The 24,437-nt window shown below is 38.8% G+C and overlaps 1 protein-coding gene across 3 annotated transcripts in view; it reads left to right on the top strand.

The window, feature by feature from the left end:
- Positions 1-13,910: 13,910 nt before the first annotated feature.
- Positions 13,911-24,437, top strand: part of CBX7 (chromobox 7) — a 29,144-nt gene continuing 18,617 nt past the window's right edge. Inside the window, exons 1-3 of one of the 3 annotated variants that reach the window (XM_014054929.2) lie at positions 14,644-14,917; positions 15,014-15,053; positions 15,997-16,040. In XM_014054929.2, the coding sequence (XP_013910404.2) occupies positions 14,880-14,917; positions 15,014-15,053; positions 15,997-16,040 (122 nt within the window). In that variant the 5' untranslated portion in view covers positions 14,644-14,879. Of the gene's footprint in view, positions 14,174-14,643; positions 14,918-15,013; positions 15,054-15,996; positions 16,041-24,437 lie in introns of those variants that run through there. The other 2 variants (XM_014054930.2, XM_014054931.2) reach the window with 2 other exon arrangements.

The following is a 24,437-nucleotide window of genomic DNA, read 5'->3' as shown; positions in this document are numbered from 1 at the left end:
ATTTTATTATGGTCAAAATCCCAAACATAAAAATGTTGTAGATTTTGTTCCTGGTAAACCATATATAATCCAGAAGATTTTGGCAGAACGTCTGGAACAAAACATACTTTCCATTTTGTGTACATTTTTATTCTAGGAGTCTTGTTTGGATGTTGCTGCCTCCTCTTCCTTTCTCCTTGAATACTTGCGTTCAGTTTTATAGAAGGAAAGGGGAGAATAAGTGAAAATATATGATCTCCTGGATCAAAACAGTGAACCAGAAAGTTGGTTTCTACCAGTTCCGTCTTTATTTATATGAGATTATATGGAAGATATTATTTTGAGAAACAAAGGCTAAAGTCTATATATTCAGGTTTCTCAGTATGATGTCAATTTTACAGGTATTTGAGGGAGCCATACCGAAACTTAGAAGTTATATACATTAGAATAGCCTGTACTAGTCTAGATGGCAAACCTCTGTTCTATAATGTTGCATCCATGGCAAAGTCAAGGCTTTATACAGGTTCCATGTTTTCTGCTGTCTATGATCAGTCATATTTTTCTCAGGATGAGCAACATGTGGCCTTTCAAAAGTTCAACACACTTTCCATATCCCTTATTGTTGGCCTTGATGGCTAGAACTAATGAGTTTTAGAACTGAAAAATGTCTGGAGACCCACACATTGGCCGGTGTCTTGCCCAAATGAGGGATGGCAGAAGATCTGAAATTAGACTTAATCAACAAGATGTAGTAAGGCTAGTTTATCATCAGTGGAAATGTTCTAATATGTAGCCTTAGTGGACTACTACACAATGCATATGTGCATGGAGACATAGCATTCTAACCTGAGTCCTGAAAGTGACTATTTGACCAGATACAACAGAGAAGACTTTTTAAGATAAGAAAACTGTTTATAAAGTCTGTGATCCTTTAGGTATTGTTACATCTTACAACAGCCATCCTACCCATTATGGTTAATAGCAAGGAATGTTAGGAGTGGTGATTTCAGAGTTTTACTGCAATAAATGGCATTCCTACCCATGAGAAATTGTTAGCAAAATTCTAAGAAATCATCCACCTAATTTCTTTGAAAGTTTGGTGAGAATTTTGGAAGGCCATTTATGCCTTGCTCTATTTATAAGGATCTGAGTCAAGGATCAGTTAAGCAGCAAATTATCTGAAGATGCCACTGAACAACCTTGCTGTAAGTCTTTGGAATATGTCTTATAATCTGTTTTAAACCAGACTCTGTCTGGATTTTGGAGTGCCTGTATTTGATTCATAACCTATGGCTTGGCTAGGTGAAGTACCTGACATACTAACTGAAACAGGGAGAGAGAAATTTGAGCATCTGTTGCACAACCTTGACTTAAATAAAAAATTTGGAGGTCATTTAAACTTGCAGGATCCAGAAAGCTAGCCAAAACCGTTTAACAGAAAAGTCTGTTCCAGAAAATCTATTATTTTAATACATTAGCTAAATGAAAAAGAAAGATGCATTAAGTCTACTATTTAAAAATTGTAGCAAAGAAACAAGGGGAAAAGTTAGGTCTTAAAATAAAAAGTTGTGTTAACACTGAGAGAAATTTTATACTAAAGCCACTTACATGCAGGAGTAATTAGGAGAATGTATGTCAGCCCAAGCAGAACTGACTTGTAAATGTCAGGATTTTACTTGAGAATTCATGAATATAACATATTCACCTATTTCTTATGGACCAGACTACATTAAAATCAAGTTCTGTTCTACTAGAATTTAGCTAAGCTTATTGTAAATCTGCAATACCTCTACCGCCAACCATGAATGTTTCACCTGTACTGCAGGCATGTATGAATGCATGCATCATTTGTTTATTTGTTAGGTTTACATTTTATCTTTTCTCCATGTGCTCAAAGTGTCTTACACAGTATCATTTTTCATTTCCTCCTAATAATAATGAGGTTGTTGATGATGTCATGGGAGCATAAAGTGGAAAAAGTTGTCAAAAATTAGGTGAAGATCTTGTGGGACTTTTGAATGCAGACAGATCGTCATTTGGAACACAACACGCCAGATATCACAGTTGTTTAAAACCGAAGTGTAGAATTTATTGATATCACTGTACCAGAAGATGCCAGAGTCGAAGAAATAGAACTGGAAAAAAATCATGAAATATCATGACCTGGCCATTGAAACTACGCGATTATGGGTGAAACATGGGTGGCACTTGGTACCATGTCCAAGAATTTTACAAAATACATTAATAAATTACAGCTTCCTGCAATAACACCAGCGGAACTACAAAGAACTGCACTACTCAGAACATCGCACATCTTAAGAAGATACTTAGTTGATACCTAGGATGCTGGTAGCAACCTGTATCAACCGTCAGCGCCAATCATATTTGTGATACATTTTTAAATGTTCATGTTTAATGAACAAAAGTTAATAATAAAAATAAAAAATAATATAAATAAAAAGTGAAAATATCTATAAACCCCTTACATCCTGGACACAATTTATTTCAACTTCTAACCTCAAAATGACGTATAGGGCACTGCATACCAGAACAACTAGACACAAGGAGAGTTTTTCCCCGAATGCCATCACTCTGCTTAACAACTAATTCCCACAAGCCTGTCAATAATTTACTAAGAATGTATTACTATTATTCTTCTCTTCCTTCCTAGTATCTATCTCTCCCCACTTATAACTATAACCATGTTGCTTGTATCTATCAATTTATATTGTTTTTATTTGTTTCCTAGTACAATTTGATAGCTTATTAGTAACCTTAACTATCACTAAGTGTTGTATATTTTTATTCTTGATGAATGTATTTTTATTCTCCTTATGCACACTGAGAGCATATGCACCAAAGACAAATTCCTTCCATATCAACCATCAGAACCAGTCAATGATATTAATGATACATTTTAAAATGTTCAGTTGACTGAGTTTCATGTGTATTGAATTAAAGGTTATAATAATGGTAATAATCCTGGAAGGCATTTTCCATGGCTGCTGGTAGATTTGAACTTGAAACACCCCAATAGAAGATGAAACACCTTAACCAGTACACTAAACTAGGAAAGTGATTAAAGATGCAAAGTAGAGGAACATACTGAAGTGCAACAGTGGGCTTCATCAGTTATATTAATGAACAAGAGCCTGTCAGAACTTTGAAAGTCTACTTTTGATTAATGCAGTTTTACTGTTCTTTACTTGATTCTCCTTTCTGGATTCTACAAATTGCTTTCTCAAGATTGTGATTAAAAATTTACAGGCTGTAATCTACCTGTTACATCATTAGGTATTTTTAAAACACTATTTCAATTTCATTTCTTTGTTGTTTCTTCCTAGATTTTTTTTTAATCACAATCTAATACTACTTGGTTAAGACTCAGAATGTATACATTAAAGCCTCCTGGACAGACATAGCTTTAAAATCATAGATTTATTTTCTTTCACCTCTTTTTTTTTTGAGGGAGGGGAGGATTTTTGAACCTCAAAAGCTTGCCCAATTTTTATATTTTTGTTGGACTTAATAAAATGCTAATTCCATATTTTGTTTTGGGCTTTTTCTCCACCAAGGACCCAGATAGCATTACCCCATTTATAAAGAACCATGTAGATGGCCATGTTTTCCCATTTAGAAAACATAACAATTTCTATTCTCCTGCCTAACAATGTTTATGAATAAATCCATTTGGCACCCGGTTCCACTTTTCTCATTAAGAAAAGCTGATTTACTCTTCTTTCCACTTCTGTCTTTCACAAATGACTGATTTTTTGCTTAAAAGTTAAAGGATGCAATCAAGTATCCTCCCTGAGACATGTCAGCACATGGAGGGAAACAACATGGACTATTGATTGTGACAAAATATCATTTTAAAAAAATCTGGTTTTACACTTACGCTTTATATTTATACAGATGCAGAGAGAAAGACACACATGGCTCAGTATAAGGTAACGTTTTTAGTCCTAATTGCTTCCTAAACCAAACAAAAAGCTTTCCCACACATGCAGATGAAATAATTTCATGTCCCAACCTATTACAATGAACCACTCAAATCTTCCTTTTCCTTACTCTGCCACCCACCCATACATTTGTTGGACTAGAGGTCAAGAGACTCAGGATGGGGCTAATTGAAGAGAATGGATCAGAATCTAAAGCAATAAGCAGATCGGACTGTCCCAAAGCAGGAAATGGACATAAAGGTAATCCTTGATTTACCACCATTCATTTGGTGACTGTTCAAAGTCACGATGGCAGGCAAAAGAAAGTAACTTATGACTAGTTTTCACACCTATGACTGTTACAACATTCCCCCATGGTCACGTGATCAAAATTCAGGCACTTGGCAACTGGCATATACTTATGATAATTGCAGTGTCACCATTTGTAACCTTCCCAGCTGGCTTCCTAACAGCAAAGTCTATGAGAAAAGTTAGATTTGCTTAACAACTGCATGATTTACTTAATCACAACTGCAGTGATTCACTGAACCACCGTAACAAAAAGATCATAAAATGGGGTGCAACTCGTTTTAACTGTCTTGCTTAGCCATTGAAATGTTGGGCTCAGTTGTGGTTGATGTAGGTCAAGGACCACCTGCAGTGCCTAAAGAGGTCTTCAAACTTGGCAACTTTAAGACTTGTGGACTTCAACTCCCAGCCAGCTAGAGTTTGGGGACCCCTGGTCTAAAGAGTCATGTGTATATCAGACACGTCTAAACTCCAGTTTTGAGACTGTAGATCAGGGACCAATGAAAGGATTATATGGGAAAGCTTCCTCTCAGGCTGTCTATCCAATTGGACCAGAGCCATCAGAGGGGAAAGGAAATATCAAAAATTTAAAGATGGCAAATGCACAACTGAAGCCCTCCCCTTGTTTCATGTGTCCTCTACAACAGACACAGAGGACCAACTGGTACTTGTGGGTCTAGTTAATTGGGGCACTTATATTCTGGAATATAAATCCCCTCTGAAACTTGTGATTCTTTATTATTTCGGCACTTACTAAAGGTTGGTCTCTTCATTAGGATTTTCCCCACATGGATAGATGCCAACATGAATGAGTTTTTGGATCCCCTTTCCTTCTTGTTGAATACATTTTACTGGATATATTCCTTCAATCGATTGTTTTTATGGTTGCATTCTATAGTGGGTAAACCACTTTGAGATGTATTTGCATAGGAAGCAATATAAACATGCATTAAATAAAGAATATGCTCAATGTGGGTGAAAATCTATATCCAGCTTAACAGAGAAAATGGAATGGAAGGAAAGTGCAGATGTCCTGGCTGATAAAACAAGAGTATTTTCTAATTTGGAAAAAAAAGATGGATGTTAAATCCTGGTAGAAGCCACAATAATGCCACTTGAATCCTGTTATTGCCACTGAGATTCTCTGGATTTTGGGAGATACAAATAGAATAAATATGCAATGTTTAATAACACAAATGGCAACCTATACCTCCACCCCGCCCTCCCCTTGCCATATCTATGTGTTAGAAATTCAAAGAAAACAATGATTCTATTTAAGTTCAATCCATGTCCTCTGAGCATCACTTGGAGAATGCTCTGAGGTTGCTTGAAGAATGATTAACTACTGTGATATGGTAAATAAATAGCAACAAAAAAACCACCAAAGGGGAACTTTGAAAATAAAATTTGCAAAATTGTTTTGTAAGCAGAGACTGGTTGCAAAGGTCTGTCTCATGATATGAGATGGGAATTTCCTTTGCAGAATAAACTATGGCAGCTGGTGGTGGGTAGGGAACAGGCCCAAGCCCCGCAGTGGCCCATAGGGGAAAGCAGGCCCAAGGTCTGTAAGGACCTGGTGGAGTAGGATGAGGGGCAGGTAGATGGGAGGGCTTCACTGCAGTCTCTCTGTGGATGGTTATGAGGGTGAACGATTGTTGGCGTGCTGCAGAAGCTGTAACTTTGAAACTGGGTGATAAGTAGCTTGTGAGGGATCTTTTGTAACTTTGAATAGTTGATAAACAATTGGTCATAAACTGTATTATATTTGTGCCCCAGGTACCCCAAACATCTTCATATATAATGGAGTTGTGAGTTTAGCAGTGTTGCCTTTTCTAAAAACTGTATACTGGACTCACATATCGCAGATTTTTCTTTTAGACCTGTTTTGCAAGCCACAGAGACTGAATTCACACACATAGTATCGTTAAATGACCAAGTTCACACAATAAACTAAACCAAATTAATTACACCCAATTGGTTTGTGTTTGTATGTACGTGTGTAATTAATGTGACTATTTTTGTATCCATTTTTATTTTATACTAGGTGTACCTGGCCACACGTTGCTGTGGCCCAGTCTGGGCAGAGTGGGGCGGCGGGTGGGTGCTGCCATTGGTCAGGACTTGTGGCTGCTGGGCCGGGCAAGGCTGGTTGGGGGAGACGGTGCCAGGGCTGTCGGCCTCATGGAAGTTGTTCAGCATCTCCTCGGAGGAGTTGCGCTCGGGCTCCAACTCGGTGGCCCGGGAGAGTGAGATGTCCAGGATCTTGGAGGAGGAGAGGTCCTCGGTGTGCCACCTCACAGGGCACCCAGGGGCCGCCCCAGCCCCACTGCACCTCAGGATGACACCACCGCCGCCCCATTGGAGCCGCCTTGACGAGGCTGTAGCTGGGCGCATGTGGCCGGCTGGGCTGAGGAGACACTCCGCCTCCGCTGGAGCTCCGCTGGGCTGGCTGGGGGTAAGCTGGCTTAAGAGCGGAGGGAGGTGACTGAGGGATGGCGCAGGTGGCGCCCCGCTACAGACAGCAAAGGCCCGGCAGGAGGGGAGAGAGGGGAGGGGGAGGCTGAAGGGCTTCGGCTCCCCTTGGCGGAAATGGCCGAAGCTTGTCAGAGGAGGGGGGGAAGGGGAAAGGGTGCGGCCGCAGCCCAGCCACACATGTAAAGGGACCATCGGGACGAAGCTGGAGAGGCCAAACTGTTTCGAATATACTACACTCACTAAATCAACGCTATGGTAAACGACACAGCTCAATTCCAATGCAATGTTACACGAAATAATTAAACCAAAATGAAAATAAACCGAAATCTATGAAAATTCAATATAACAATGCAATTGGAAACACTGAAATGGAATCATGAAATATTTAGTATAGCGTGTGTTGCGTTTATGTCCACCAGATAGCGCTGGTTTTCAAAAAAGCATGTTTTTACAAAAAATCATGTTTTTACCTGTCACAGGTGTGACATCTATGTAATATACGTATATAAAAACATTTGTGTATTCGAATGCAACGTTGTGTCAAAATTTCAAAGCAATTGGTGAAGAACTTTCGGAGATTAGCGATTTTGAACAAACCACCATTACATTTTTATTTATATATTGTTATTGTTACATTCAATTTGTCATTCATGTTGATGGATGATGTTCTGCCTGCAGATCAGATTTTTAACCCCAGTGGATGCATTCATGAAAGGACATGCTTCAAATATCCTCTGAAGTAGTTACAGTCCTTATAGAAATAGAGCATGTATTAGGCCTGAGCAGGTCCAAGGACAGGGAGAGCAAAGGAATTCCTGCTATGTTCCCAGGAATCTATTCATTCAACTTTGGATATAGCTTACTGCAAGGAATGTGTTTGTGCAACTGTCATAAGCCTCAACTTGTTAGCACCTTCATTTGTACCAATAAAGGAGAATATTTGTAGCTTAGAGTTGAAATGAGGGGGTCCTTGATGCTCTCTGAGCCTAGTTGTTTTCTTGCAGACGCTTGGTAGCTTTCTTGCCAGCACTGACGATGTTACCTAGTTTGGGCAATGAAATGTTCGCAAGAAAACAAACAAGCTCAGAGAGGACCTCTCGCCTTCATTTGTATTTTACTAAAGTCATCCTGATATGATCAGGCTCCGATCATCCTGCTCCCAGCTTTTAAACCCAGCTGGAGTCGTGATCATATTAATAGTCACAGAAATCACAAGCCATTTTATGAATGTATTTGCACTCTTTTTTTCCCTCTCATACTCTGAAAACTGTGTTGCTCTTCTTCTCTACGCCTGTTTTTGCTGTTCTCTAAAAAGTGCTAACACCCATGTGACTACATCTGGGCATGGAAGTTCAGATAGAGCTGGGCGACCTCCAAGATCTGCAAGAGACACTTGAAACATCCCTAAAGAGGGCACAGACCAGCCATCTCCCTTTTGTTGCTAAAAATACTCTGTACAACATTCATAAAATCACCAGGCGTCAATCTTGACTTGAAGGAATCCTTATTTATTTCAAGAGTTGAAAACAATAGTTAGGCTAGATAAGGCTACAAAATACCCTGTTTTGTAATCTTTGTAAGGGAACTGCAGGAATAGTCATGCAAAAAGTACCCTGGAATTGCAGCATGAATTCACAATGTCTTTGAATAAGCCTGATGTGTTTTCTGCGGGGAACACACAGATCTTCTCTTTGGAACTCTGGCTGTATTGTGTTTTACAGAGTTTTCTGCACCTAATACGAAAAGTCAAAATGACAACCACTTTCCCTTTTTCTCTTCTCCCTCCTGATGATGTGCACTATTATGCACAGATGCCATTTGGATGTGAGCAAATGGCGCCATCGCTGGAAGCTTCTGCAGAAGCAAAACAGCCACTACCAGAACAAGCATAAGGAGGAGAGCTGTTGCTGCCTGTCAGACAAAGGGACAAAGTACCATCTAGTGGGCAAAGCAATACATTACTCAATCATGATTTTTCAGGAATTGTATCTTGCCAATCACCAAGAGACCTTAGGGACTGAGCAGTCAATAAAAACAATGGATGAATGGATAAGTAATCTTATGACTTGGCTAATCACACTAAGTCATAGGTTGATTAACCCTGATTTATTGAATAAACCATAACTGGATGGATTCACATACTATGTCAAGCCATAATTATGACTTAGAAACCTTATTAATTTAGTTACAAATCGTATTACTATCAACCTAAGAACAGCATAATAAATCTTATAGTTGTGCAGGGTTTCAAAATGATTTTGAAAAAATACTTCAGACCTCACACATATACAAGGACATGCCTTCTCTGCTGTTCCTTAAAGTAGCCCTTTTCTCCTTTTTTTTTTAGGCTTCTGCAGGAGCCTGAGAAAGAAGCCCCTGCTTTAATGAATCAAGTTATTAAGACGGAACATCTATCAAGTAGCATTTTTCCCCGCCTTGTGCAAAAAGGAAAAGGTGACTGTTATAAGGAATAAGTAAGAAGTACTGTGCTTGTAGATTAAGAACTTCCAAGTGATTTTCAAAGCTTGCACAGCCATAATAAATAAGATTTAAACTTTCTGCTGCCTTATATTAAATCAAACAATCATTTATTGTTCAACCTCTTCCAGCATGTAGACATCATTGCACAGAAATAAGAGCCTAAAAGATGTAGGACAAGAAGCTAGAGAGCTCCATGTGTATATGCTGGGGGCCTCCTTCATAAAGGTTGTCTTACCAATAAACTAGGAAAAGTTGCATTTTCTATCATCCTAAGTTAAATAAATAAAAGTGTCACCCTAACACTGCAAGTTACTGATGATTTGAGTAATGATATATAGAAAGAAAAATATGGATGGATAGTTGGATAGATGAGGAAGGAAGGAAGAAAAAGAAAGAGAAGAAAATAATCATTTTAACTAAGCAGATGGGGTCTGGATTCACATATTTCACTAAGCCAAACATTGTTTGATGATGCTTTACTAAATATGCCAGAACTGTTTATTTATTTATTTATACCACACCTTTCTATTCTGACAAGTTCTCAAAGAGACTACCAGCATTTTAAAAACCAAAGAAAAGCACTAATACTTTGATCTAAAATAGCCTAACTAAATCTAGCAAAAGAGATGATGTCTTGTACATTTCCGAAATGCTGAGAGAATGGAAGGTAAAAGCTGATGTGTTCCATGGCATGGGAGCAACTCACGGCAAAGCCAGCAAGATGGGCTATTAACATTGGAAGGAAGTTACAAATCCTTCAGTCAGATTCTACACTATTTAGGGCTTGAAATGTCAGTAAAGACCCCTCATGATTAGAATCAACACCTTCAATTGTGACACATAAGCAATTGTGTGCCCTGGGCATCAGGGCAAATCTTTGCATCATGTGAGGCCAGTTATAAGGTTAGCTGAACTATTTTGTACCAACTGCAGCTTTCAGATACTTACTTTAGTGTCCCCATGTTGCAGAAGATGAGATAAACCAATACATCAACAAATCTGAGAAGCTCAGGAGGGCTTCCAACTGGCAAACCAGGAATAATTCTTCCAAGCTTCTTTGGCGCATCCATCATCTGGAATCTAATAACAATTAAGGAACTTTCTAAGGGAACACAACTTTACGATGATTAGCACTTCCTTCTTGATTTAATGTTAGCTTCTTCATCCAGCCTGCTCTGAAAATTAGGCAACTTTCAAAGTTTCTGTCTAGTTCCTTAGAGATGGGTGGTAAGGAGCATCCCACAGGCTTGGTTGACCTTCCCAAATGGTTCAATCAAAATGTTGAATGGAATGACAAACATGATGAAATCCAGAAGGGCACCATAACTCAGCAACTCTTAGCATTATTTTCTGAACTTGGCACAACAGGAAGAACTGGGATCACTGAAAACTTTGTCTGCAATGCCCAATTTTACCAGGCAATCTTGAGATGTATAATAGTTGATATTTCTGAAACTAGGAAGTTTGCATTCCAGCACACCCTTTAGTGAGAACTCTTAACTATACAGTAAAGGGCATGCTCCAGTAGCACTAGCCACATAGTTCAAATTATTAATTTTGTAAAATCCTTTCTGTACTTGCACAACAAAGACAGCTTCAACTTCTCAGGAACATTTTTGCCAGATGTATTGTATGAATCCAGAAAATTGGGCTATTAAATAAACAATGGAGCCTTTAACAAGTAACACAATCTTAGCAGCCATGAAGGAGATTTGGAAAAAGATATTCAAATGCTGTGATGTGTCTATCAGAATTCTACAAGCCACTATATTCTTGTAACATTATATGGAAGTGAAAGTTGGACTTTAAAGGAGCAGGATGCAAAGAGTATTGACCCTTTTGAACTTTGGTGTTGGAGGAGATTCCTCAGAGTATCACTGACAACCAATAAATTAAAACAATGGATCATTGAACATATCAGCACAAATAACCAGGCTCAAATTATATTGCTTTGGATACCTTATGCAAAGATCTATCTCTCTGGAAAAGGAGGAAGGAAATAGAAGAGGACAAACAGAAACAAAGTGGATGAACTCAGTTTCAGTGGCTATTAGTGCATTGGTGGGAGACCTGAAAGACCAGTTTAGGGATAGTTTCTCATAGAGAAAATCTATCTAGGGAGGTGCTGGGAATCAATACCTTGATGGCACACAATCAGTCATACAGTCGAAATGTTTTAATAAGGTTTAGGGAAATTTGAGAAATCCAGCTATTGGCTCTCTTAAAAGTGCTGGGTTGAATGGATTATTCCAGAACAAACATCAACAGTAGGCCTTGATATGATGCTTGAGCTCCATCCCCCACCCCCGCCCGAGGACGCTTGGTGCCGATTCCATTATGGGAAATGCATGTGGATGCAACACTTTGAATAAATTATTGATAATCCTCCCAATTTACCCATATCCTCTCATAGATAGCACATTAAACTATGGCATTCATGTTTTGCTCATGGCTTTCTATATACAATTGATTAGTCAACATCAATCCTGCATGGGTGGGGTTTTTTTTTAGGATGTCTGTGAAAATTCAAACAAGCAACAAAAAAGTTATCTGCATTCTCCCTTCTCCTCTAACCATAAACAATTTAAAAAAGTAAATTCCCAAAGGAGGTTGCCACATTGGTTTTTCACAAGAAACAAGCACAGGTTTCCTGGTATATGTGTCAAACCAAAACATTTATTTTCACATAAAATTAATCCAAATACACTTCATCAGATGCAATGGAATCAAAGCCAAACAAATGGGGACTTTTTAAGTAACTACACTTCCTATTGAGGCCACAAAGAGGCAAGAGAAATTGGTTAGAAAAAACGGAATGGTTTCAAATTGGTTGACAGAAGATACAGAGTATTATGATTAACAACAGAATCTCGTTTTTAAAGGCAAGTCTATTGTCTGAGTCAGTGTTGAGGAAAAAAAAACCGAGGAACATTTTGTTCATCCTTGAACAATAAACATTCTAACCCAAGTGGCACACAATCCAGTCTTTGGAATCACACATCACATTAAGCTATAATGAGTTTGCTTGGTAGTTTTTTTTTTAAGTGACTGAGTATAAACTCAGTCATTGTAATATAAACTACAGATTTCAGAACAACAAAATATATCAGCCTGGACTGTAATTGTGCAGTCTCCGGTGGAGGCGGCTTTCTTCAGTAAAGATCTCATTATTGCCCGTTTTTCGCAGAGGACAAGCTCCCTCTAGCCAGGAGACATTCGTCATCCCGCTTTGGGCGTGGCGCCAGACCCGACTTTCATCTGTCGAGGATTTTTCAATTAAACCAAAATAATTAGTCCGTGACCAATTAGAGCGCAAAGGAAGGAAACAAACGGAGCTCCAGGCCAATGAAGGCTTAGGAAGGCAGGCCTCCTGGAAATGAGGGCCAATAAGGGCACGTAAAAGGATAGCTTGAAAACGAAAGTTCCGACTTTGTAAACATCGCAGGATGATGCCTTTAAGCGTTTATTTATGCCTTTATTGCAAGCCTTAAAAAAAAAATACGGCCTCTTATGAAAAAGGTACATATACCGTAATGGGGCGATCACATGAAGACAATCGCCCGCTGCAGAAACTGCATTGTTTTTCACCCCACATCATTCACCTAGGATTATGACGTATGTGAAAAATGCTGAAAGGGGCAGGCAAAATTGCAGGCACCGGTACACATTTAGGACCGATCCGTCTCATGTCTACATTCTACTGAATTTAATCGAATTTACTTCCAAGTAAACCCACAGAAGACTGTGCTGTTCAGATTTTCCCAACCATGCGAGGACTGGGGACACCGGGAAATTCTGCTTTGTCTTTAGCTGCAGAAAAAGTCGTGCAAAAAATGCCCTGACGGGAGGAAAATGAGGGGCACAAATGTGCGATTTCTGACTGGAGTTAACGGGGTTGGTGCACTGCAGGGTGGGTGCCTGTTTTTGCAGCTCCAACTTGACAGACTACGTTCCCTTTGGGTTCAATTTTGAATACTGTTCTAGAAACTTCCCACGACTACCACCTTGCGGATGCCTATTATACAGATACCGAAATAAGGTTTGGTTTTAAAATAACGGGTGATTTGCTCTCCTCTGCAGAGGAAAACACAACGTGTATTTTGAGACAGAGGAAAAGCGCACTCACTTAGCAGAGCCATCGTGGGATTTCATAAATAAGGGGTCGCTGATGCAAGAGTTTTTTTGCAGGGCACTCCTGCGCACCTTCCTCAAAAATAAGAACAACTCGGTGCAATAAAAGGAATACTCGCAGGTGAATATGTGCACAAAGCCTGCAGCCGTTTCGCCCCTTTTTGTGAGAATTGTGTTGCCATCAGCTCCGGGACTGATCTCTATACTGCGCCAACACCGAACATCAGTGGGTAAAACACCAGCCGTGAAAAAGGAGGGCTTTTTCGCTCATTTCCCCTCGCAGATTGAGGGAATTGCTATTTCACTCCTGTTTCCCGTTCCCTGAAGGAAATAATAATTAATAAATAATAATTAATAAATAATAATAATAAATAATGATAATAGTAATAGTAGCCTAGCGCGCCAAGTCCAAGGTTGGCCTTTGTATTAGGCCTGCGGTGCGATTCGAGGCTTCTATCTCACGCTCGCGCAGGTTCCTTGGGGGTGGAGCACGCCGCTCGAGCAGGTCTAAAGCAGGAGCGGTTTCCGTGCACCCGGCTCCTCTTGACAAACTAGCGCTGGCCAGAAGGGGAGGGCGGGGGCTCGCTCGCTCGCTCTTCTCTCGCGCGCGCTTGGGAAAATGTTACGCAGGTTCTAAAATGGAACGTTAGCGGCGGCGTGATTGAGCTCTGGAGTTGGAGGGGGGGCGGCGGAGTAAGTAAGAGCGAGACCAAACAGCGATAGCCGGCGCGCAGTTGGATACTTCCCCTCAATCTGCGAGCAGCCGCCACCTCCTTCTTCCTCCCTGTATGGAGCTTTCCGCTATTGGGGAGCAGGTGTTTGCTGTGGAGAGCATCAGGAAGAAGCGCGTAAGAAAGGTGGGTTGCTGCTGCTGCTGCTTCCCTGCACCGACTTCGCATTTATTCTGCAGCAGGGCTATAAACGGCGTTTTAAGGGAGGAAGAATCTGGAAGGCGGGATATTTCTTCCATTGCTAAGCCTCCTCTTGGGACTTTTCATTGCAAACCGTTATTCTAGCGGTAGCTGCTCTTGCTCCGCAAAAAAAAAAACACCGCGCGGTACAGCGAGAGTGAAGTGGAGTACCTCGTCCTCTCGCACCCCGGTTTGTACACACGCCGTAGTGCGAGTAGGGGGGCGTGGCGGAACTTCTCGTTTTCCCGCCGGCAGGGGGCGCCAGGGAAGCCCAAGAGAGGGCTGACTCGCAAGAGGGCAGAGAAATGATGGTTGTTGCACGTTTATCACGTGGTGATGTGCCCTGTTGGAATGTGAACGAGGGTTGTTGCAGCGTTCCCCAGTGCGGCGCTAGGTCCTGTTTACTCATGTGCAAAATGTCTTGAGTTGAATAGAGACCTCACCTCCAGACAAAGTAACGGATGTATCTTGGATTGCAAATTTAGGATTGCTGCAGAGTGGGAGTGTTAGAGTAGGGTAGACGTTTCTGCTAGAGGAAGAATAAATATGTCAAAATGGGTAGACGTCATATTTTTTAAAAAAAACTCTGCCTCTCGGATTGGATCATTTTCTTGCTTCCCACGTTTTTGCTCTGTAGTCATAAAGTATCCTGATGAACAGAGAAATTGGAATTGTATGTCTTGGAAGAAGGTTAGCTATTTTCAGCAGCTTTAGTGAAATTTGAGATTGTTGTAAGATGATCTGAATATGATTATTGTTTCATTTTTGTGTTTCATTTTTATCAAGTTATTTAGGCCATAAATATTCATCATTGCCTGCTTCAGAGGTAATTTGTGCTGATCAATGAGTTTCTTTGATGTGGGAAAAATGTCAGGTTATTGTATGAGTTGAAGATTGCAAGACTATATCATCCTTTTAAAAAAAATTATGGATTATTTTTATAAATTGAAGCACAATGTCAGTAATTTTAGAGAATTCACTCAACAGTTTATCAAGTGCTTCCTAATAAACTGGAAAATAAGTATATCAGCTCAACGCTTTTATTGCCTTATACTTGTTTGCTAAAAAAAATCTATGCTGATGGCCTTCTGTTGTGGTGGGCATCACTTCCCTCCTTACTTCCCATCAACTAAACACAAGCAATCATGTGTGCCTTTTTCTTCATGATTTCTTGTGTTCAGTTGATGGAAGTAAGGAGTAGGCTGGCATTCTGTACTGTGAACCAATGAGTGTGTGTTTATAGATGGGGAGGAGGCTGAGAACCTTGTGCAGCAATTCTAGCAATTATCTGCACTACCTTAGATAATCTGAGAAACATTCCTGTAGCCCAGTGTTTAGACTATTGCATAAGACCCCTAATTAATTATACTGTAATCTGCTATAAGCAGAGCTCCTGTGTGATGTACCAGAAGCCCTTGCAGGCAAAGGGATGAAAGTAGCAAGGTGATCAACTCAGTCATCCTATCTAGCAGGCAGCATTTTTTTTTCTTCCCAATTTCTAAACATTCCTTCTTAATCATGTATAGATAGGTTGTTTTTTTGCTCTTGTGGTGCTTTGCAGTTTTTTTTTATGTGCCCTGGGAAGCCCTTGGATATGCCTCCAGGGCAAGCCCAGGAATTGCAGCTCAGAGTGTGAAGAGGTTTAATTATAAATGCAGAGAAATGGGCAAATTGAAGGGTGCTGTTTGTTAGAATATTTTATTGATATGTTTTTGTGAGGCTTGATGGCACTGTTGATTTTACTTCCTTTCCTTTCTCTTTTCCTATAGGGTAAGGTGGAATATCTGGTGAAATGGAAAGGATGGCCCCCCAAGTAAGTTTGGATTATATTTGAAAGGATTTGTAACCATGATCTGTCTTGTGTTTTATTTTTTTTCCCGTGTTGGCCTCAGCTTCAAGAAAAGGATCTTCTTAGGTTTCCCTAGTTGATTCTTTTGAACTGAGTTCAATGGGTACGTTTTATTTTATTTTTTTTAAAAAAAACCTTTTATTGTGGTATTGTGGAAAATAGTTCAAGAATAGAAGTCCACCGTCCCAAATAAAAAGAAGAGGTAATTGGAGTAATTATGTAAAAAAAATGTTCTTGGAGATAATATAGGAGCCAAATGGAACAAGTAAGGAGCAGATTGTGATTTTGCTAGTTGAACAATAAAAATTTGCTTGCCACCCGTCCGTTATTTGAAGTGATTGTAATAAGTGGACATTGGCAGAGAGTGACAAAGAAAAGAGAAGCAGATCCACTTATTGTGTGTGATATGGAGAATAGCAGAGGTATCTTTTGTACAGTTTAGAAAAGTTTCTATTTAAATGACTGAAAACTGCTGTAGAAATGAGCTGGCTTCTCAGTGTTGTTCACAGAAGTTTGTGTATATATGTATCCTTGACAAGATGGTAAATTGGTCAGTGCCCAATTTTATTTTAGCCATAGATATCTGGCAACATAATGCCTTTGTCTTTCTAATTCAAATAACATAGAATCAGCCACATTATTTATTCCTAGAATGTAAAGTATAGCAGTGATGGCTAATCTTTTCCGGACTGAGTGCACAAAGTGCGTGCATGCCCAAACTCCCAAAATGCAATACATGCACACCCTCCATGCATATGTGAGCCCCTGCATGCACATGGAGCCCCCTGCACAGGCCCCACCCCCACACATGCATGCACAACTCCCCACAGGCACGTCAGAGACCCGAAGACCAGCTGTCCATCAGGAGGCATGTGCACATGCATGGCGGAGCTAAACTGGGCTGATGGTGCACATGCCCACAGAGAGGGCGCTGCATGCCACCTCTGGCATGTGTGCCATAGATTCGCCATCACAGGTAATAACATCCATTCAGATAACATTGTATTGTTTAAGCATCTACAAGATAGTTGCTTGGTGCTTCTAGCGGTGTTGTGCTTTCCAAGAGTTAATTCCATTTCAACAGGCAGAGTAGTAATCTGTTATGCAATATGCTGTAGTGTGACACAATAAAATCAAGTATGTTAAAAAAAGTATTCCTGTTAATCCAAGCCATAGGGACATCTTTGTTATTCTACCAAAACAAATTGTGTTGTAAATATAATTTACATATTTCATTGGAAGTTAAAATGGGCCAAATTTCAGTGATTGGCAGAATTGATTTTAGATTCTATATGGCACAGCTTTATTGATGAAACATGTGTTAGTAATTTTGAAGTGAACCGAACTTTCTGTGTTTAGAAACTTTGCTGCTCAAGGCCCTGGATTTTGGTTCCCTAATTTCACATCACTACTGAACACAGCTGTAGGCTAATCATCTGCCAGGATATTACTGGCTTCCTGCTAATCCTGGAGTTCAGATTCTGAATGGGCATCAGATCTTGAACAGAAAGGAAGATATCCAAATTATACTCTGTGTTATCAGTACTAATAGTGTTTCTTAGTGTAATGATGGATGTATTCAATAGGTTTCTCATCACGTGTTGGGATTATGTCTCTCTGGAATTTTAGCCTCCCTTTAAATATCAGACTGAAATTTGGTTTAATTTTGTGCATCATAGAGACTACTTTGAAGAGAAGTTTACTCTATTATTTCTTAATTCATAATATTCCTTCACTACATCAGAAATATTTCTGAATTTTACACTTTCAGGAAGCAGCAAAAATCTACCTCACTGTATCCTTTGCTGTATTCCCTTTTCATTCCTATTCACTTTAATAAAATACACCCCAAATAGTTTAGGGTCTTTTAGCTATTCTGCTGGGGGAGAAACTTCCTGAAATGGCTATTAGAACTGCCAGAATCAATTGGAAATTAGCCTTAAAACTAACCATTGATTTTTGTTAGAAACACTCTTACATCTCAGAGTTTGTTTTTCCTTTGATTGCCCTTTTTTGATACAGGTCTATGAACATTAAAAATGCATTGTTCTGGGCTCTATTCTTGATTAATTTTATGAAGAGATTAATTTCTGATGGTACTTATCAATGTCTACGGTATTTCATTCTGTGAGATAGGAGGCAAATGGCTGCAGATCAATAATTTTTGGCTGATTTTTTTTTTTACTCTTTCCTCTCCTCCCCCCAGCTCCAAAATATAATTTGTGTGCCTCTCTGAAAGTTGCCTTCATGCCCCACCCATCAGAGCCAAGAGCCAAGAATTTGGTTACAGCACTGGGTCAGCTGCGAGCTTGTTTACAACTTGAGTTAGAAGAAGGGAGGGGGGAGGAGGAGAGAAGTGATCATATGACTTGTATTTTCCAGAATGCGTGGTCTGCAGTTCTGCTGCAGTCTTGTCCTTTCTGTTTGTGTGGTGGTGGTGGTGTTATGCGTTTGTCTTGTGTGGCGAAGTGCACTGTGTTCCTATATGCAGTGTTTTCTTACTGCAGTCAAGCAAGAAACTGAACTGCAGAGGAACGGGCAACACCCATAGGATATTTATTAAAAATTCTGATCTAAGATTCCCTCCCAACCGCCCAGTGCTGCCTCCCTTTTCCTCTCAGGATTTCTTAGCTTGCTCTTTTTTCACCGATTAAAAGTGCTGCCAAAATCTCCCCCAGCAGAAAGGAAGGAAACAAAATTAACATTTGTTCAAGTGGCATTTTTGGGTTTAATCACTTTTCATTGTGGACATTGGCACAGAGGAGAGATGGGGAGGAGGGGAGGGATTTTAAAAGGCTGGATTAAAAAGGGGAACAGAATATACATGAATTAAAATGAAGCTGAATATGTTAACTATTTTTAACATTGTCTTTCTCCTGTGAGCAGAATCTGAAAGGCATCTTTTAAAGTAAATGTATTGACTTAGTATCGTATCTCTTTCCCTCAGCCTCAAGGCAGGAAAAACAGTTTTCTTGCTGCATTTGTCTTCTAGTTAGATATGTGTAATACTTGATATTTTTCTATTTCATATCATAGGCAATGAGCTGGAATATTTTATTTCATAATATGATTTTCCACCATCCAGTTTAGGAATAAATTCACAAATAAAAGAAAGAACCTGCTTAATATTCTCCAAGATTGGAATTTGAACCGATATCAGACAGTAGACAATCTAAAGCCCTGAAATTTATTTCCTAAATCTAGGAACTCCTTGCCATTGGCCAGGCTGGCTAGGATTAAGAATTGGAGATCCAAGTAGCTGAAGAGCAAAGGATTATATTCCTGGAGATTACCTTTCCAATGTTATGAGAGCGCTCAGTAGCTTCAGTAGCCTTGAGAATTGACACCCATAGGAGCTGGAGCTCCTGATGGAGTTGCCTTTGTTGGTAGGTCAAAACTGGAGAGGGAACCCTAAGAAAATTCCCCAAAGGATGTTCTGCACGTGCTAGAAAATAATATGACAAAAACAACTGCTTAGGAGGAAAAAAAAGCTCAAAATCAAATATTGAAAAAGGCAACAGCAGAATAGTTCTGGATTGGTGCCAAGAAAACAATGTGACATTGGTTGAAATATTTAATTATGAGTCTCATCACCTTTCCATTCCAGTCAAAAACACTCTTTTAACTATTAGAAAAAATGTTAAACACTCAAACCACATTTGGAAGAGATGATGAAACCAGCACTGAAAGAATCATTATTTTCAAAGACACACAGTTGTAACACAGAACATGAGATGCATGAACCGGGGGAAAGAGAAATTGTCAAAACTGAAATGAAGCATACTAAACAGGATGTTTCAGATCTAAATGAATTCAGGCGGTCCTGATAACACGGTATAATTTTAGGCCATGTAGCAAAGATTCTAAAATAGACCATTGGTCCATACATGCTGGAACAAAGCCCAATTAGAAAAATTACATCTATTACAATTAGTGGCTGTACAATAAATATCAATGTTCTATAAAATATGTGAGTATTATAGATGCAATGGTAGAAAACTGGAATCAAAGGAAGAGTTGGATTGGGTAAATAAAGTACTGTAAGAGATAAATCAGCATGTTTCAAAAGGGATTAGCAGTGCTAATACCAAAGCAACATAAACATAGGCTTTATAACTGGACATCAGTAAATACACAACATCAGAGTCAAATCAACTATATAATAAGAAACATGATGGAAAAGTGCAGTTCAGGCAGCCGAGACACTTCTAGGTACAGATTATGAAAACCATGAATAATTGGTATCAAATATACAGGACAAGCCTAGACAAATAAAGAGCACAATTACGCCAACAATATTGGACCTGAATGATATAGAGCTAGACTGTAAGATGAGTATGAGAGCCAGTTTAGTGCAGTGGTTAAGACATCAGGGTAGGAATTGGAAGACAGTGAGTTTTAATTCTGCTGGCACAAAACCAGCTGGGTGACCTTGACCAAACCATTTTCTCTCAGCTCTAGGAAGTAGGCAACGGCAGACTACTTCCGAAAAACTTTGCTAAGAAAACTGCAGAACTTAGTTTTCAAGAATTGGAATGAGTAGAAGAAAAATGAACAGGTTTCAGTGTATTTATCTAAAAGAAAATCTGGAAAAAAGATGCTGAAAAACAATTCTGTAGTTCATGCTACACTGTGGATATTATAAAGGCTAACTGATATGACAGAGTACATGATTATTATTCTGTGAAACTTTTTCAGTGAACAAGAAGCTATTGTAAAAACTGGATTTGAAAAAGACTACTTCAGGATAGGAAAGGAAACAAAGATGCATATTGTCTCTGTAGGCATTGTAAGAGAGAATAGACGAAATCAAAATATTGAGTCAAAACGGTACCATTTGAGTTATGCATATAACACCACTTTGTTAGCTGAAAACTAATATAAACTTGGAAGAGCTTACTATGAAAGTAAAAGTTAAAAAATATGAAATTCTGAAAGTTCTAGCTCTTTCCCCTTACATCTTGCTGGAGATGTTGTGCAGTGTGAAAAACACCAGCGGCCTGTTTGTCTATATATTATGGAGGCAAATAAGCTCTGCATGCACTACTCTGGGTTGGGGTTTTAAACGGGCATAAAATAGGGTCCATTTTCTATTAAATATTAAATATTAAGAGCACAGTAAATCCTGAGCACAGTAAATCCTGAGTTTAATGAGCCATTTCAATAGAAAAGGCATTATATTAAATCTAAATATCATTAAATCTGAATTTACATCACTGGCAGTAATTTATGTTTGGATTAAATTGTATAAATAATGTCACTTGAGTAATTAAGTTATTATGCAAATAACACATCATGGGGACAAATCACATAATTTATATTAGTCACCCAGATTATTTCAGATACAGTAGATAGTGCCCATTATTTCATGGAGGTATTTGGAAGAAAAAAATGTCTGTCTTTCTAAAACAGAAGTGTCAAACTCAAGGCCTGTGGGTGCTTAGATCTGGCCCACGAGACTGCCCTGAAAACAGCAAAGGATTGGTCCGCAGTGCCTCTGCCAGCTCTGTTTTCATTGGCGGTGGGTTGCAGGAGGCCGTCACAGCTGAAAACGGAGCTCGCAAGGGCTGCAAGTGGATCTCCCGAGTTTTGTTTTTACTAGCAGAGGGTTGCAGGATGCTGTCACAGCTGAAAACGGAGCTCAGGAGCCCATTTTCACTTGCAGAGTGTTTGGGTCACCACATGCGCCCTCGACATGAGTGATGTTGAGCTGGCCATGCCCACCCTGGCCACACCTCCCCCCTCCAGGTCAAACAGAACCCTGATGCGGCCCTCAATGAAAATGAGTTTGACACCCCTGTTCTAAAGCAAAACGAGGACTTACTTTAATACCAACAAGCATTGTTAGTGAACTTACAGTTGATGTAAAGAAATGATAGTGATAAATGATGGTTACTTTTCTTAGGCTTAATAATGAATAAAGATGAAAAATTGAAGATTTTTATACAGCAAAAAGCTTTGATAAGGCTATGAATAATGGGAGTGCATTTATGACAAAAAGATCAAAATAATAAAACTTATATTGGTAATATATGGCTTTATAGGCTGGACACTGAATAGTGAGAGAAAGAAAATAGATGTCTTTGAATTATGGATCAGGATACTGTAACAAGAAGAACCAGTCAATTTTCAATCAATTGAAGATTGAGATTATGTTCAGTAGGGAGAAATTTTCATACTCTGCAAATGTGACGTCTGCAGATGATGATCCAGAATAATGTTGGGCCACTCACTCACTCTCAGTCCAACTTGCCTCAAGTTATTGTTGTGGAGAAAATAGGAAGAGGAAAGACTCTTAGATATTTTCACCACCTTGAATTATTTATACAAATAAAGGCAGGGTAAAAATTAAAAAAAATAGAAGAGAAAGACAACAGATAAAATGAGTAGACAGAATTAAAGTAATTATAGAATTGTTCTTTCATTAGAAATCCCAACAGGTATTAAATTAAGCTCAATACAAAAGAAGCCAGAAAGGTATTTAAAAATCAAAATTGAATAAAGCTCACATTTTACCTCTCAATTCAACTTTTGCTTATCCCCTTAACTTATCTCATTTCAATAATCTTAGGTAGGTGTTTGAAGGAGTCATTTTAGATTAAACTCAAGAATAAAATCCTCAAGTACATTCTTATCATTTCACTATCTTATCCTCCTTTGTAAGATAATTTTATTTTATTTATTATTTATTAATTACATTTATATGCAACCCATCTTGCTGTCTAAAGTGACTTTGGGCAGCTTACAATCATGATATTTGGTGGTAAAATTATACATATTGCTGAGAAATTAGAATATGTTGTTATTTTATAATGCTAATATCTGAATCCATCCATAGACTGAATAATATAGGGGTATTAAATTCATAAATTCAATTTTTCTTCTAAATCAATTTTCAATTTTTTATTGAAAATTTTTGATAGAATATATCAATTTTCTCATTCAACCTAGACTGATTTTAATTTTGATATAGTATGTTCATGATCATATCAAATAATTAATTGAATTAGAAATTGAAATTTTCCTAGATCATGGCCCATTTTATCTATTGTTATTTAATTCTTCATATACAGGCCCAGAGTGCATGTTACAATATAATTTTGCCTTTTTTCCACTCACCTTATTAGAAATGCAGTCTAGAAGTATAACTGACCCAAAAATAAATTCTTAGTTAGTCATGGATATATTTCTTAGTAGGTTTATGATTGCAGATTAAATGTCAAACACATTCAATAAATTGATTTTAGACTGTATCAGTCTATACCTTAATCCTAGAATTAAAAACATGCTTTCTAAAATTATCAAAAAGGATTAGAGATGGATATATTAGAGCTGTGATGGTGCAATAAGAGCCATGGTGGTGCAGTGGTTAGAATGCAGTATTGCAGGCTAATTCTACTGACTACCAGCAGTTCGATTCTCACCGGCTCAAGGTTGACTCAGCCTTTCATCTTTCCAAGGTCGGTAAAATGAAGTGCTAGATTGTGGGGGGCAATATGTTGACTCTGTAAACTGCTTAGAGAGGACTGTAAAGCACTGTGGAGCAGTATATAAGTAACTACTATTGCTATACTCTGAACCAAAGTGACATTATAGTTCTAACCATACAAAGATTTATCCACACTCCTCTGGAGATTGCTAGAGAATACAGTATAATTATCAGCAGGGTATATGTTGTATTTTTAAGGATGAGAATCAGATGACACATTAGATGTGTACACATACAGTATACCAGTCCCATGGCTATAGACGTGGAGATCTGTAAACATAGGTTTTCATCTAATATGCAGTCGAATTGCTTTTCTCCTGTTTTCCTCTCACACGTGCTCTGTAGTGTTTTTCCGAGCAAATATGGCAGGCTGGGAAGAAATTTCTGTTCCTTAGCACACTCAAATATGATCTTCCATCTTCAGGGGCCAATGAAATGCAATAAGTACAGTATGAACACTTATTTATGTAATGGTTTGCAATAGTAATATGGAAACACTATCTTCCTAGTACTGCCTTTCTTTCTGTAAGCAGAGAAGAAACCAGTATCTTATTCATGTCCAAATGAGTAGAGCCAAATACCTTGGTTGTAACGTGTTGATTTTTAGAAGAAGCATTCTATTATCTTTTACCCAATTGAATAACATTCCTTAGATAGTGTGTAAAGTATCATATTTTTGGAGTATAAGACGCACCGGAGTATAAGACGCACCAAGATTTTGAAGAGGCAAAAATTTTAAAAAAGGTTTTGCATTCTGCAGACCTTCCAAAAACGGCCCGTTTTCAGCAAAAATGGGCCCATTTGTTTTTTCAAAAAAGGCATGAATAGCCTTTAGGAGGCCTGTAGAGTGCGCCTGTGGGCTGGGGGAGGCA

This window comes from Thamnophis sirtalis, unplaced genomic scaffold, assembly GCF_051295495.1.
Source record: "Thamnophis sirtalis isolate CommonGarterSnake01/CBP01778 unplaced genomic scaffold, rThaSir2_p1.2 scaffold_9, whole genome shotgun sequence".
In the NCBI taxonomy this organism is placed as follows: Eukaryota; Metazoa; Chordata; class Lepidosauria; order Squamata; family Natricidae; genus Thamnophis; species Thamnophis sirtalis.
Note: the sequence above shows the minus strand (reverse complement) of the source record. Positions and strands in the feature narration are given on the sequence as shown.